This window comes from Cheilinus undulatus, linkage group 15 (assembly GCF_018320785.1).
Source record: "Cheilinus undulatus linkage group 15, ASM1832078v1, whole genome shotgun sequence".
NCBI classification, from domain to species: Eukaryota; Metazoa; Chordata; class Actinopteri; order Labriformes; family Labridae; genus Cheilinus; species Cheilinus undulatus.
The window spans coordinates 13,018,044-13,033,816 of NC_054879.1; the positions used below are offsets into that span (position 1 = coordinate 13,018,044).

The window sequence follows — 15,773 nt, forward strand, 5'->3', positions numbered from 1 at the left end:
CTGTGAGACAGTGGTGGAGTTAATGAGCTGGCCTGACTATACAATAAAACACAAGTGTCTAGGTTCACAATGACAAGAGGTTTGATTTGCTTGCTGCCAAAACGTAAAGAGTAGCCAATAAGAAAAATGCACCTAAAACTGTGTGACTTTATGCATATCCTCAAAGATCCACATCCTTTAAGTTGCAAACTGTGTGTTCCATCTGTGTAAAGGCTGATGATGCCAATAAATCAGATTTTATGCCTTCTATTATTGAAGTATTTCATGGAAATGTAATTCCTTTGTCACATCAGACCCCCGTCTTTGCTCTCTCAACACACAGGAGCTTTCCTCCATATAAGTAACTCAATATTTGCTTAAAACACCTGATGGGCAAGACATGACTTCCTGCATCCTGTTTGATTGTGAGCAGTGGGTTAAAAGTTCAGCTTCATACCAGACACATACAAGGATTTAGTGTCAGCTGCTGCTGCTTGAAAGCTTGTTTGAAGAATAAATGGTGCCATAAAACATGAAGGGTTTATCCTTGATGCAGATAGACTGTGCTTTCAGTGTTTATGGCTCTTTATTACCTCCAGTATGTGGGAGGTTTACCTGTCCGTCTATTTGGCTGCTGCAAACATACAGTACCTCAGAGACAGGCTGAAAGAGCCTCAGCCTCATGTTAAAAAAGGCAGATGGATCATGATGCATGATACTTGTAAAACTCAGACATATGTACAGATGTAGACACCAGTTTTAACAGCACAGTGACAAAACTACAAGTCCTAGGCCCCCGGTGTCAGCTGTTTCTTGTTATCAGAGATCAACTACTGCTTGGTTATATGCCTCTGTAAGACATACCATAAGGTGAAAGTACAGTGATGGGTAGAGAAGAAAGTGCTGGAGAGGTTTGCAGCTGTGACCTTCAAAAATCATATCAGCTGATCTTTGAGGCAGAATGGATATTTTGCAACGTTTGAAGAAAATTTCTTCGGTATGTCGATGTTTAAAGAACACTAACATGCTGTAACCAAGACGGGTGGGTGTCTGTCTGCTTGATCTTTGGTTAATAACCTGTTGTCTCTTGATTTTTTTACATTTACAATGAGCTACTTATATGTCACTCTCTGCCCTGACTTTAGGTAGAATAAAGATGTGTTTGTAACCCAAAGTGAAAACAAGTTTTATATGCTAAGCATCTGTTTATGCCAATGGAAAGTGGGAATATTTGCAAGTTAAGTCTGTAAAAAAAAACAAAGCACACAAATGATGTTACTTTACCAACTCTGTTTATTGCTTTCTGCTCCAGCATTCATGTCTGATTGGTTATCTTACTAAATAATGCAGAACTTCAGTACCAGAAAAGGATTTGATTTTGAATCCTACCACAGACTGTTGATAAGAAATGGATGTCAACATTGTGAGCTGTTTTACAGCAGGACTGCAGCTCTGAAGCCTCATGTTTGGTATTTCAGACACCATTTAGCTTACTTAGTCCAATGGGACTTGGATTAGAGGGGGAGCTAAGGAGTAACAAATGATTCTTAAATCAGTGTTTTCCACAGGAAGTTGGCTTGTTTAGGTGGTAGCTGGCTTGTCTGCCAGGTGGGGGGATTCTCATACTAAACAGGGACAAATCTGGTATGTCTGAGCCAGATGACAGCTCTGTTCTCCCTGATCATAGTAAGCTCTCCTTCAACAAAGCAGCTCTCCCTGCAGATATCCACTAACACAGGACAGAGAAATGTGTTCAGGAATACATCAGTGTTCACATGAAAAAATTGGTTCACCAAGTTGGCCTTGCTTGCTTCATTCAGAGAGGATATTTTCATTCATAGAATGAAAACTGTTATTCATCATGTGTAGTGCTTAAGTAACATTTTACATGAATGTTCAGAATTTGAGCAGAGGTAGACTGGACACACATTTTGCAGTTGCAGGGTGGCAGTGAATGGTATGTGAAAACGGTCCTGCACAGGGTTTTAATTGGTTCTGCAGAATAAAAGCCCTGGCTAATTAACATGCATGCTGAAATGAAAACCAAGATTGGACCTAGTAGTTACACAGCAGCTTTGCATTCAGATGGTTAGGCCATTACAGGTTCTTTGCAGTCACGTGTTGGGAAATGAGGGACAGCATTAAGGAATAAATGGGAATGGAAGAAAGCTAGTACTTTACAGCTCTAAATGGACCTATATGCAGCAATTATCATCAGAAGGTTTCTACATACATTTAGGGAGATCCCTTCACTTTACATAAAAGGATTTTTTTTCAACACTTTAACTGATTTACCTGGCGTGGTGGCGAGGTCAATATCGCAAATTACTCAGTCCTGTCATCCCTGCAATTGACTGGCGACCAGATCCCCCCGACCCCAAAAGGGTTAAGCTGTGTAGAAAAATTGATGGATGCACGTAACGCTTAGTATAGTCATACACAGCTCAAAACGTGGCCTTTTGAGAACCATTTCTCGATGTAGAAATCACTTCTTAGCCCCCATCGGGACTTTCTGCTGCTGCTCGATGTCATCCGCAAAGAAACTATTCTGCAGGTTTGTGTGTACTGATGTTTCATTTTTAGCCTGAGATCCGAAATAACAATGTTTTTTTAAACAAGGTTGACATTTCACAATTTTGTGTCTTCTAAGGAACATAACCCACCATGTCACTTAGGTAACTCTTGTTAAGTCTAACTTGGATGGCTGTGACTTTAGGGGTAATGATTAGTTCCACTATGGAGAAAGTGAACAGGAGTTTACTTTACTGTGAGCTCTATTGATGGTTGTATTTTTATGCAGTCTGTAAAATAAAATATAAAATAACTTCTTGAACACCATCTGTTTTTGAAGAAGACTTCAAACTATGTATAGAACAAAAGAACTTTTACAGAGGGTGTAAATCTCTTAAGAAGTACTCAGTTGTCCCATGGACAATCATGAGACTAGTGGAGTCGACCCCTGCTGGCTGCTAAATTCAAGGCAGCTAAAAATTGGATTCACGTTCATACCCAGAGGCTTAATCCATTTTTTATCCAGTCTGCAGATCAAACAAAACAGTGAAAGTCAGAAGAAATAGTTTTAAAACCTGCTCACATATGTTTTATTGTTTTCTCATGAGCAAAGACAATCTTTCAACCACATCCAGAGCAAATATTTATATAAATTCTATTCGCTTTTCTCTTCGGAGTGTTTATCTCTCAAAAATATCTATAACAGAAAATAGAAATACAAGATAACATTATCTGTATTAGAATAAGTGAGCACTCTGCAGAAACACTGATGATAATATCCATGTCATATAAACACCCACAGGAAGGAAAAGTCATAAAGCACTCAGTGGTGAGATCATTTTCTCCTCTGATGCACTCATGTTGATGCTGCTGCGCGGCACGTTGCCGCCTGATTCTGCAGCAGAAGAGAGTTCCTGAAAAAAAGCAGACTCCTCTTCTGCTGCAGAGCAAGTTTACACTCTCATTCCTCATGTATGACACACGGAGCGCCTGTTAGCTACCTCTGCTGCTACTACTTTCTATTTCTGTCCGTGAACATGAATCAGAGCTCCTCAGCTGACGAGGAGCAGCCTGGATTTTCCTGTAAAATGTCACCTCAGTATTAAATCACACAGAGTTGGTGTGTAAAGTAAATGACCTGTTTGTGCTAATATGACTGTTTTTCTCTCATCCTCAGCATCTGAAATCACTGACTGTACAGGTATGAGAGGAGACGAGGCTTGGTGAAGGCTCAGTGGTATCTTTAAAGGTGAAAGAAGACAGACTTCAGAAAGTCAGCTCTTTGTCTCCTAGAGATGAGAAGCATTGCTCCAAAAACTCATCTGTCACCTCCTCCAGTGTTGATGGGTTCCACTTTGGATTCTGGTCTTTATCAACCAGCACTGCAAACAAGAAGTAAACCATGAAATAGATAGTTATTAAGATGACAGGACTGAGTATAGTTAAAAAGATTCACAAGTTCAGCTCTATATTTTTCTTTTAGGTCAACCTTTTTCACATGCTGTCCAGGAACTTACCAGCTCTTACACCTTCATAGAAGTCGCAGCCCCTCTGCACAAAAACAGAAACAATTGTATGCGATGAAATCCATTTACCAGGTGTTACTCTCTCTTTCTGTTTTATAAGTTTGGACTGTCTTTATGAGGAGTATAGATGCATTGAATTATATCTGGGTTGTCTGGTCATAATTGGTTTTACCATTAGGTATAAGTAGTTAATTGCCTGGCGTCTCATGCAACAAGGGGCTTCAAGGCATAGGTAAAGGTGTGTATTATATGCAAGGTTAACATCAAATACCATTCTAGTCGATGAGTATGGATGCAAATAGGGTGCCCAGGGTGCATAAAAAGCATCCAAATAAAGTGAGATAGTTAAAAAAAAACTCCCTGGAATGGATGCCTGGGCCCCCACTGAGTTCAAGCCCCTCAACAATCCCCACTATGTCTTCATTACAAGTATATCAAAGTAGGGTAAATCTTTTTGGAAACATCATATCCATAAAAAGATGTGCTTTTGGCAGTTGGGCAGGTGCCAAGTCCTGCTGGAAAAGGAAATCAGTACTACAGAGGGAAGCATGAAGCATTCTAAAACTTCCTGGCAGGCGGCTGCGCTGACCTTGGACCTGATCAAACACAGTGGACCAACACAATGACATGGTTCCCAAAACCATCACTGACTGTGGAAACTATACACTGGACGTCTTCTGTGCCTCTCCACTCTTCCTCCAGACTCTGGGACCTTGATTTTCAAGTAAAATGCAAAATTTACTTTCATCTAGAAAGAGTCCAGTCCTTTGTGTCTGTAGCCCAGGTAAGATGCCTCTGATGCGTCTCTGGTTCAAGTGTGGCGTGACACAAGGAATGCGACAGTTTAAGTCCATGTCCTGGACTCGTCTGTGTGTGGTGGCTCTTGATGCATTGACTCCAGCTGCAGTCCACTCCTTGTGAAGCTCCCCCAAATTCTTGAATGGGCTTTGTTTCAGTCCTCTCCAGGCTGTGGTTATCCCTGTAGCTTGTGCACATTTTTTCTTTCTATTCAACTTTCCACTAATGTGCTTGGATACTCCACTCTGTGAACTGCCATTTTCTTTATTAATGACTTTTTGTGGCTTACCCTCCCAGTGCAGGGTGTCAGTGACTGTCTTCTGGACATCTGTCAAGTAAGTAGTCTTCCCCATGATTGTGTAGCCTACTGATCCAGACTGAGAGACCATTTAAACGCTCAGGAAGCCTTGACCCTTAGTGTGTTTTTTAGTTAATTAGCTGATCAGAGTGTGACACCATGAGACTCCAATGTTGAACTTTTTCATTATATTCTAATTTCCTGAGATGTTATGTTTGGGGTTTTCATTAGCTGTAAGCCATAGTCACCAAAATTAAAAAACATAAAGACTTCAAATATATCAGTCTGTGTGCAATGAATCTATCAAATATAACTGAATTTATTTTAAAAAAGAGGCCTCATATTTTTTTTGACCTTGGTCTCCAAATGACTTACACTGCCCCTGTGTCTACATACTAGATAAACAGTATATATGTACAGTAGATGCAATGGACTTCTACTGTTCACAGGGGCCGTGTGTCTCCATGGGTGCTTGTTTGGAGGGGGGTCAGTACAACTTATGGTGAATGCATGTCTAACACCATGTTTGGACAAAGTATTAACACAGATTTAATTCTGTTTTGGGAATTCAGATACCAAGTGATAACCCTAATCCTTTGTGGATGCATCTCAATGTATACAAGACATAGTTTGATAGCTCAGACTGCATAAAGAGGTGGCCTGGTATCCTTGAATTGGATTGGTTGATTGCTTGTTCTAGATTACTGTGAGGTGTACTGTGATTTTCTGTAGAATACACACTAACATTTGTAGTTCAAGCCCATTATTTTAGGCTACTGTAAAAGCTATTTTAATGGAGCAGAAGTGTAAAGTGTGTTAGTTCTCACCATGCAGGCCTGACTCAGTCGATACTCCATCACCAACACGTCCTGCAGACTCAGAGATGCTCCCGCCTGCAGCTGCTTGTAGGTGATTTTCAGGGATGTGGGAGACATCCTGGACAAGGTCTGCAAGGAGAACAAACACTTGTGAGGGAGAGACTGAGTCTTAAATCACAAAGATGGCTATGAAATCCTCATTGGCAGAGTATCAAATATAATCCTGGAAGAGACAAACAAAGCAAGTCATTGTGTGACTCGGGACAAAGGAGGCCATAAATGTTTAATGTACGAGACAGGACGGGGATTTGGTGGTGTAATGGTTATAGAGGATGTGGGTTTTAATAAATATTTGATGCCTAAGGCAACCTCCTTGGCTCCAATTCAGATATTCAGGGTTTGAAAAGAGAGTGGAAATGTTAAATGTTAGCTGAAGCTAGAAAAATGGAAGCACAGCACCCTTTAAAACAGATTTATATCTTAAAATGCCATAAAAACATTATTATGAATACTCAATTATAAGAGCACAGCACTAATCCTGTAGCAGACTTTACTTAAAAGAGATGGGTGTGGTAGATAAGGGAGGGGTCTCATGTTTTAGGTTTTATTTAATTTGACAATCTGAGGGGAAAAAGCTGCCAAAACAAAAGGAGAACTTCAAATTTTGGGCACATTATAAATCAATTTGTAAGATTTTTTTGTGTAAATTTGTGTACAGAAGCCACTGTGGTCTGATAAGAGCCTCCCAGGAGGGATTTTGGTTCATCCAGCGAGGCACCCAACTAAGACTAACCCCATTAAGTGCTTAAAGTGGGGTAACTACTAATTACTAACATAAACTGCTAAAGCTTAAAAATGCTGTGGCTCTGGTCCAGCTCTGTCAGTGGGATTTATGTGGCGGTGGGGAAACAGGAGGGAGGCACACAGGCACAGCAGGTCTTTAAATAATAGCATGTATAACCACAATATTAAAGCCCAAAAAATGTAGAGTTTTTTGAGGCAAACTTTGGAGTAAAAAATGACCAAATTAGTCTTTTATGTACACAGAGCCAGATCAAATAAAGATATGTCAGGATGATTAATATGAAGAGCAGGCCCAGTCTACTCTGTTACCAAGAGAAACCAATAGAGAGGAAAAGTTTTAGCTCCAGTGGCAAAAATAAACGTCCTTTTGAGAGGCAGAAACCTTGATTATAACCAGACAAACCGGTGAGCACTCATTTGCAAATATGCAGTGAAGTAACAGAAAACATAGTCAGTTAATGGGCTGTGATAAAAACAATTTTTGATGTACATTTTGCAGAGGTATCGACCCAAGCCCTACATCAGATGTCCGAAGAAAGGCTAGGGCCAGAAATGTCCCACATGTGATGGTGTTCATTAAACAAGCTTCAGAGCTTCTCCTGGTGTGCAGACTTGATTTTTCTGTTTTGCTTGTGAAAACTTTGTTATCAAGCTCTACCATTATCACCCTCATACTGACACTGACAGGTGTCCCTGTCCACTAAATTACAGTGCATTACAGCTTTGCGTAGGCATGGGAGGGCAAGGCACATTGGGAGCTCCTCATACAGTTGTAGTCAAATGCACACACACAGTGTTGAACTCCTCTGCTGGCTCCACTGATCCTGTTCTCACTGTTACTACCTCTGAAGACAGCACAGAGGTAAGGTAATTTTGACTTCTCTTTATGCCTCTATAACAGGGGTGTCAAACTCAATCACAGCAAGTGCTGGATTCTGAATTTGGGTCTAACCTAAGGGCCTAACTGGGTCAGTGTTAAATAATAAAATGTGAACCTCATTTTCACCAGAAATAATTCATGGGGTAAAAAAAAAAGCTAGAAAGTTGATAACGTGATTTTTAATGGTCAAAATATGAGATAAATATCAAAATCATAAGTTTGAAAGGTCAAAATGTGACTTAAAATTTAAAGTCAGGAGTTTAAAAGGCCATAATATGAGATAAATATCAAAATAATAAGTTTAAAAGGTCACATATCAGATAAATTCAAAATTGTAGGTTTGAAAGGTCAAAATGTGACTTAAAATTTAAAATCAGGAGTTTAAAAGGTCAAGAAATGACTTAAAATTTAAAATAGTGAATCTAAAAGGTCAAACTATGAGATGAAATTCAAAATCATGAGTTAAAAAGATCAAAATGTGGGATAAAAGTCAAACTTATAAGTTTAAAAGCTCAAACATCAAATAAAAAGTCAAAATAATATTTTTAAAAGGCAAATATGAGGTGAAAAAAGTTGAGAATATTAATTTTAACAGTCAAAATATGAGATAAATTCAAAATCATGAGTTTAAAAGCTCAAAATATGAGATAAATTTCAATATTATAAGTTTAAAAGGTCAAAATGACATAAAATTTCAAATTTTAAACCTAAAAGGTCAAAATATAAGATAAAAAGTCAAAATTATGAGATGTAAAGGTCAAAATATGAAATAAAAAGTGAATTCCATAACTTTAAGTCACAATTTTCACAATTTTGAGATGCAAAATTGAAAATGTCAAATGAAAACAAATTTTGAGTTTCTTTTTTTATACTGGAGGAAATATGCAGACCTCATACTGTTGGGCCAGTTATAATAAAAATAAAATCTGATATGGTGGGCCAGCTAGACCATGGGCTGGATTTGGCCCCAAGGCCTTGAGTTTGACACCCCTGCTCTATAACATTCATACTGAGGGTACAAGGTAATATAAGTATAAATATAAGTCGATATCTTCACAGGATGCATTCATGTATTACTGGTAAAACAATATACACCAGTTGGGTTTGCTTCTTTAAATTTACTTGGGTCGATGCAGCAGAAAAAACGGCAGCTCAGGATCGTACCTCAGCTTGTTTCTTAGCGAACTCCGAGCCGTCCGCCTTCAGGCTCTGCACGATTCCCTCCACACTGCTGGAGCTGAAAAGCCTGATGGGAAGAAAATCCAACATTGAGTCATGCAGTGTGTCACTATTAAGTGATTTTATTACAGAGAATTTTCAGAGAGCCTAATATACCTTGTACCAAAGCGCTCCATTGTCGTCAAAGAACTATTAAAAGCATCAATAAGGCCTGACGCTAAAAATAACCCCCCAAAATACAACATTTACTTTAATCCTGTGTGAGTAACAGGCTTGAGCTACAGAAAGCAGCTGTTGTAGTGAAATGATCACTTTTAAAGGTGTGCATCTTCAGTAGGACTGAATAATGTTTATCATGGGCACAACACAGGGCAGTCAGAAAAAAAAAGATAATGTAAAGCCTCATTTCTACAACATGGTACAGCTCGACTCGACTACTCTAGTTATTCACAGCAGATAGAACCCCTAAGTGCAGGTCAGGACACTGCTAATTATCATGGTGAAACTATGTAAACCAGAGGACATCAGCTTCATCACAAACAAATAACACCTGCACTTTGAACTGACCTTTGTTTAGTTTAGGCCATTTTTACAGTAAAAGGTTTTTTTTCAATTCTGAAACGCAGATATCAAGACACATCATATAAATGAAAAAGTAACTGAGTTTCCTCTGCAATTCAGTCTTTTCTTTTTCTTATTTAAGTATATGGAACTAAGTGCAACATGGGAGAGGTAAAGTCTCCAAACAAGATCAACCAAAACTACACCATAAATAGTCTTGAGAGGTGGAAAGTAAAACAAAACCACAACAACACTGTAGCTAGCTAAGATTACATATCACCACAAATTTCTTTAGATCGTAACCTCCACAAAACCTGTCTGAATGGGTTTGACATATTTAACCCAGTTGGTTCAAAAACATCTTTTTGCAGAAGTTAGTGTTATTCTAAGTAATAAGTCATGTGCAGTGATTTTGACATCTTTTTAGTATCAGCTTAGCTCACTTGGAACTACTACAACAAAACAAACTGCACTACAATAGAATTATATTATTAATACTACAATTAAAAAAAATCCAGATGTTGAAAGCCACCGTTGCCACTCAAACAAAACAAAGACAGGTTCCAAAATAGTTGAACTTAGCTAAAGCCTAATTTGACAAAAAAACTGAGGTTGGCGAGATGGTATCACACTGGCAGAGTCTATATAAAACATACACATGCTTGTGTAAAAGTGAAACTTAGAAGGGAGTGTTCAAGGTATGTCATTTTAAAAAAAATTATTTCAAAGTGATTATTGAGAATGTACTAATTCTATTGTTTCTATTGTTCCACATTTAAATTGCATTTACAATATACTGATAATTTAACAAGTTAAAAGATGCTTAACTAAGAGTAAAGACTGAAATGTAAGGACCTTTCTATACTAAAACTGGACTAAAATGTTGTAGTTTTGTCAACTATAACTAGACTAAAACTTTCAAGTTAGAATGAAAAAAAAAAACTAAATGTAACTGCAGAATAATGCCCTTTTTGTACAGGATAAGTATTACCTTGGGACCTCTGGTAATTTGTGAATTACCACCTGATGCCAGTATTTGGTGTGGTGTATTCACCTAGGATAAGCTAAGTCTGTAATGTACTTAAATTTACAGACATTTATAAAGGAAAACATAATGGCTGCAACAGTAAAAATACACAATTTTTATTTTCAAATTCATGCAAAAATGCAATATTGTGCACATTATGTTCTGCAGGTGACATTCTCTTCATGGCCCTATCTGTACTGTTACCTTCATGTTAAACGGTAACAGTACATATAGGGCCATGGGGGGGGGGGGGTGTTAGTAAATCAGAGCTCACCTGTTGATATCAGACATGTGTTTGTCCAAAGCAAAAGGCTTCTCAGAGTCCAGGCTGCTCTGTGGACAGAAAAGGAAAGATTATCAGCGAACACAGGTAGAGAAACAGGTGCTTTAAGGACATCTCATTGACTGTTTTTCTTTTGTGCTATGACTCATGTGTGTGGTTTTTTAAAGTCTGTTTAAATGTTGTCATTTCTGGGCTTGTGAAACACTTCAAAAACACCAGTTTTAAACAGGGTTGAATCAACAAAGCTTCTTGTACTTATTTCCACCAGATTTGGCTATTTCATGTCTACTTCAATTGTACTGATTGCATGTGTGATGGTTCCAACCTGGCTCTGGTAGGAGTCGAGCACTTTGGAGACGTCTTCATTAGAGGGAGACTTCATGTGCACCAGCTCCTTCTCCAGCTCTGGGATCTGTTGATGAAGACAGTATTTAAACTAGCTTGCAAAACTGCATCTTCTAGTTCTGAATTATTATCTGCCTTTTATGCCCACTTTCAGCTCTCAAAGGTTATTACATTTATACATAGCATATATATATATATATATATATCAAAACAACTAATGCCTCAGTTGGTTTCACCAAATTCAACTGTCTGTTCAAATGTCTGTTTTAAAGGCAGACATATGAGAGAGGAATAAATCCATCACAATCATAGGAAGTCCCTTGCACACTGTTTAAACTGCAAAAATATAATGGCAAAATGTTGTTTTGTGCAATTTAGACAGTGTGCAGGTGATCACTTCAAATTTTTGATAGTTGAAGCCTTAGAATAATGCAACATTGGATGCCTAGGACTCCTCTTTTGTTACAAAGTAAACTGTATCTGTATCGTTTGAATTCAGTATCATATCACAGTTTAACATTCTGATATCATGACTGTTTTCGAACAAAGTCTATCAGTCCTCTTTTTAATTATTATTCTAGCCTTGTTTTGATATAAAAAGCTGTTCAAATAAACTAAAACCCTCCCACTGTTTGTCTGTCCTAAGAGCCAAGGTCACATTTTTTAACAAACATTGACACCCACTGATGTGACCACACGCCAACAGCAAACAAACAACCTGCCTCTGGATCTGCTGGTGTGTGCTGGCAACTTTAAACTAGATTGAGACACACACAGTGACTCAGCATCCGGGTTCTCCGCGGAGCTTTGACCCCACCCTCCCCTGCTGCGCTCCCGTACTGAACTCGTCTCTGCAGCATTCACTCACTCTCACACTCAAAAAGAGCTGCTAAGTGCTTCAGAGGTTTAAAATAGAAAGCAGGACACTACAGAAATCTGATTTGTATTGCTTCTTAATTACTCAGACTGCCTTTATTGATCAGTATGACCAAAAATAAGTAGCAAAATGTAGGATATTTAAACTCATTGGCTTAATTTACCATCTTAGACTCTACGAAGTGAGTGGCCACTCCAGCTCTCTGGACATCACGCCCTCTGAGACGGAAGCCCGTTAAGGCCAAAAACAGTCCCAACTTCCCCTGGAGCCTCGGCAGAAAATAGCCTCCTCCCACGTCAGGGAAAAGCCCTGTCAAAATAAAACAAATCTCTGCGTGAACATATTTTTCCAGTTCAGTGGCAGTGTGTAAACATGATTAGAGCAACATGAGGTCCGTTTTCTTTTCTAACTCAGTGCAAAGGCCTTGAGTACTTGTATTCATACTCTTAAAACACTGCAGATACTGAACTCAGTATCATTTTAAAGCATGACGTCAGCCTCTCATTCAGTGTGTGTGTCAAAGTTGGAGCTCTGTCTGCAGTTTTGGTGATATTTTTGCATAAATGAGGATGACAAAAGTAGAGGACAATGAAAACTATGCACTGATAAATTGTAAAGTGGAGGGATGAAGAACATCTGATAAAAATAAATCAAACTTTCTAAATAATTTTAAGAACAGTTATGGCATTATTAAGTACTTAGATTTGTACTCTGCATCAGTGAGTACCCAAATGTCAGTCCTTGTACTTGGTCTGGACGAATATGGTATCAGTGCAACTGTAGACCAGTGGTTCCCAACTTTTTTTCCTTAGGGCGCCACTACTCATATCTAAGAAAAGCTAAGCACCCCCCAGACACCACTTGGAAAAAAGAAACATCAATTGTAACTGTTTTTATAGAGAAAACCCCAACACAATACACTACATACACTTGTGCTTGACAAAAGATCTATGTATAAACTACCCATTGTTACGGTGCTGTACTAGGACCACCTTAGTAAAAAAGCAATAATAAAGAGGATATAGTGATTTTCAAGAAAAAAAATTACCTTTTTCTTAAAACTTCATAGATCCTCTTTATTTTCTAATCTTCTAGGGTGGCCCTAATGCACTGTCATGTTTCTAATAATCTTTTTAAAATAAAATGCACATCCAATTTTGACATATCAGAGCAGCCTGGGACCTGGTTGGGGGGGCTTAAAACCATGAAAAAAGCAGTTATTAAGTAGTTTTTTGTAATTTATATCAGATTTTGGGGGCTCTGCTTTTCTTAGGTACATGTAGGGAGGACTCTAAGGAAAAATGGTTGGGAAACACTGGCCTAGATGATTGATTTGTGGAGTTGTATGTGTGATGCCAACTTAAAGCTGACAAATGTTCCCTAAAACAAGAAATGTATATGAATGACCTGACAGATATTGGAAAATGCAACAGAACGCCAAAAAATTGCATCTGCTTCTGTTTAACACAAATGTTCTGGCCAGCCTTACACTGGCGTCCATTCAAATAAACTATTGGAGCAGAACCAAAATGAGATTTTAGAGACCAATACAGATTATGACTCTAGAGGATGACATTACATAACACCAATATGGTGGTATATTTTGTTGTTTCTTAAACATAAATGAAGCTATTTTTATTTGAATGGTGAAACAGAAATCTTTGTTGAGGATTATTTATCATTTAAACACGTTGTCAGTTAGAGGTGGGAATAAATATTGATATAGCACTGTGTAATCATTCAGTGTGACAATTATTGAATCACTGGTGCCACTTACAGATGTGTTAATTCAAGTGATATCATAATGGCTTCGTGATGAATATGTACCAAAGTTAATTGGCCAAATGAAAAGAAGAAGAATGATCTGACCTGTGCGTGATTGAACCACTTATTTTTGCACAAAACTTTCAATAAACAGCACCAGTAGATTCAATTGATGCCAGAATTTTCCACAAAATAACCCCACTTTCTTTAGAAGTCTCTAAAACCAGGTGATTTATTTTTAGTCTGGTTTAAAACAATGAAAAACAGAGCAAATAATTCCTGACAGACTGTAAAGGCTAAACATCGAGCTTACAAGATTACCGATTATGAAATATTTCATGACAATCCACAGCTTAAATCTGTACTAAATTCTCTATTTTCAGTAACATTTGCCGTTTGGTTTCAATATTTCCGTCATCAGTCACGGTGGTATTCTGTATGGTGGGATGAGGCTTTGGAGGGGGGCTGTAGTGCATCATGGGAGACGGAGGGATTAGATGAGTTGACCTGATTAACAGCTGAAAATGTAATATCATAAATGCAGCAGATTATGGCTGTTGTTCAGAACGCCGGCAGAGCTGCGTTAAATCTGTTAATCCCGCTGTAGAGGGGGTTAACCTTAACGCATGGGGGTTAGAGGGACACCAGGGGGTGAGACAGGCAGGAGAGTAGAGCTATGAAGATATGAAGTGACTCATTTAAACTTAAAAAAAAAAAAGATAAAATACATGACACCTTAATAAGTATACGGATGCATGTTCATGCTTTTTTCTAAGGGAGTAAATGTGGTGTTTGAAATGACTTTACACAATTTTGATCCCAGAAACATGCTGTCAAATGACAAGCCAGCATTGTTTTATTTCTTTCATCTTTTGGGAACAACCTAATCCAATAAAAAGACCTAAAATAGCAACATATCAGTCTGTTTTCAGTGTTTTTTACTTTCCTTTTCATAGCTCTCATCTCTAAGCCCATTGGTTCCTCCCAGAGCTCCCCTCATGTCAGTAAATCTTATGTTGTTGTTCAACAGAGAGCTACACAGATGACGTGTTTTTGTAGGCCAGCATCAGGGGGATACATTGACAAAAAAACCTATGGGTTCTTTCCGAAGGTTTTTAGATTATTACTGAAAATAAGCTCTGTGGTGAAAAGAGTTACAATGATATTTAATCAAGGTCATCTTCACAAATGAACACTACTTTCATAATTGTGTCTGTAAAGGTAAAAAACTAATGCTAGACTGTAAAGGATCCACACCACGACTGCAGTGTCACCACCACTGAACCTCCATCTTTAAATCTGTGCTCTCAACTCCGTTATAAAATACTTCCTTCCAAGTGTGATCAACTTATTGATCACGTCTGTCATCAGGTGGATCCAATCTGCAAAGTTTCAGGCTGAAATGGTCGTTCTTGGCCGGATGATTTCTGGACCAAGCAGTGTCAAACGAGGGGAAAGATGTGGTTGATATGGATGTGGTTTAAGGCTTGGACCAATTCAACAAGACCAGCATTAGTTTAACATCCTGTCCTGACATAAATGACTTATATCCTGACGTCTACCGATAAGAGAGCATTTTCTCTTTGTATTATCATTGAATATAATGACACTTTATAGTGCCTACAAAAGTTTTCACCCCCTTGGATGTTTTATCTTTTTATTGATTTAATAAGTCAGTCATAGTCAATATTCTTTGGCTTTTTGTCAAAAACAAAACCTCTTTTACGTCAAAGTAAACACAGATTCCACAAAGTAATGTCAATAAAATAAAAATATGTAAGGTAAAAAAAGTGACAGCAAAAATAATCACTACCTTTAAAGTGACTGACCTTATTCAACAGAGGTCCAGACAATTGGTGCTTTTAATCTCACAATTAGTGAAATGGGGATCACCTGAGAGCAGCGAATGTGTCCCAGTGACTGTAGTATAAAGACACCTCTGTCTGGATGGTCCAGTCACTGGATTATCGGTCTTCCTGGCTACCATTACACCACTTGCGAACAGTAGTAGAAATAGAAGTGACAACAGCATATGATAGGCAGCCGGGATCATGTTTGCTGAGTGGAAAGTCTGTTGGCCAAGTCTGGACAAGATTAATGTTGAATAGTCTGAAATAGTGCCA

The 15,773-nt window shown here is 38.3% G+C and overlaps 1 protein-coding gene across 2 annotated transcripts in view; it reads right to left on the reverse strand.

Annotated features, from left to right (window-relative positions):
- Positions 1–1,276: 1,276 nt before the first annotated feature.
- hibch (3-hydroxyisobutyryl-CoA hydrolase) overlaps positions 1,277–15,773 on the reverse strand; it is a 43,417-nt gene continuing 28,920 nt past the window's right edge. For both annotated transcript variants that reach the window (XM_041807891.1, XM_041807892.1), the window contains exons 8-14: positions 12,050–12,195; positions 10,990–11,076; positions 10,656–10,714; positions 8,779–8,860; positions 5,940–6,059; positions 4,008–4,041; positions 1,277–3,872 (exon numbers count right to left, since the gene is read on the reverse strand). In XM_041807891.1, coding sequence (XP_041663825.1) covers positions 3,757–3,872; positions 4,008–4,041; positions 5,940–6,059; positions 8,779–8,860; positions 10,656–10,714; positions 10,990–11,076; positions 12,050–12,195 — 644 coding nt within the window. In that variant the 3' untranslated portion in view covers positions 1,277–3,756. The remainder of the gene's footprint in view (positions 3,873–4,007; positions 4,042–5,939; positions 6,060–8,778; positions 8,861–10,655; positions 10,715–10,989; positions 11,077–12,049; positions 12,196–15,773) is intronic.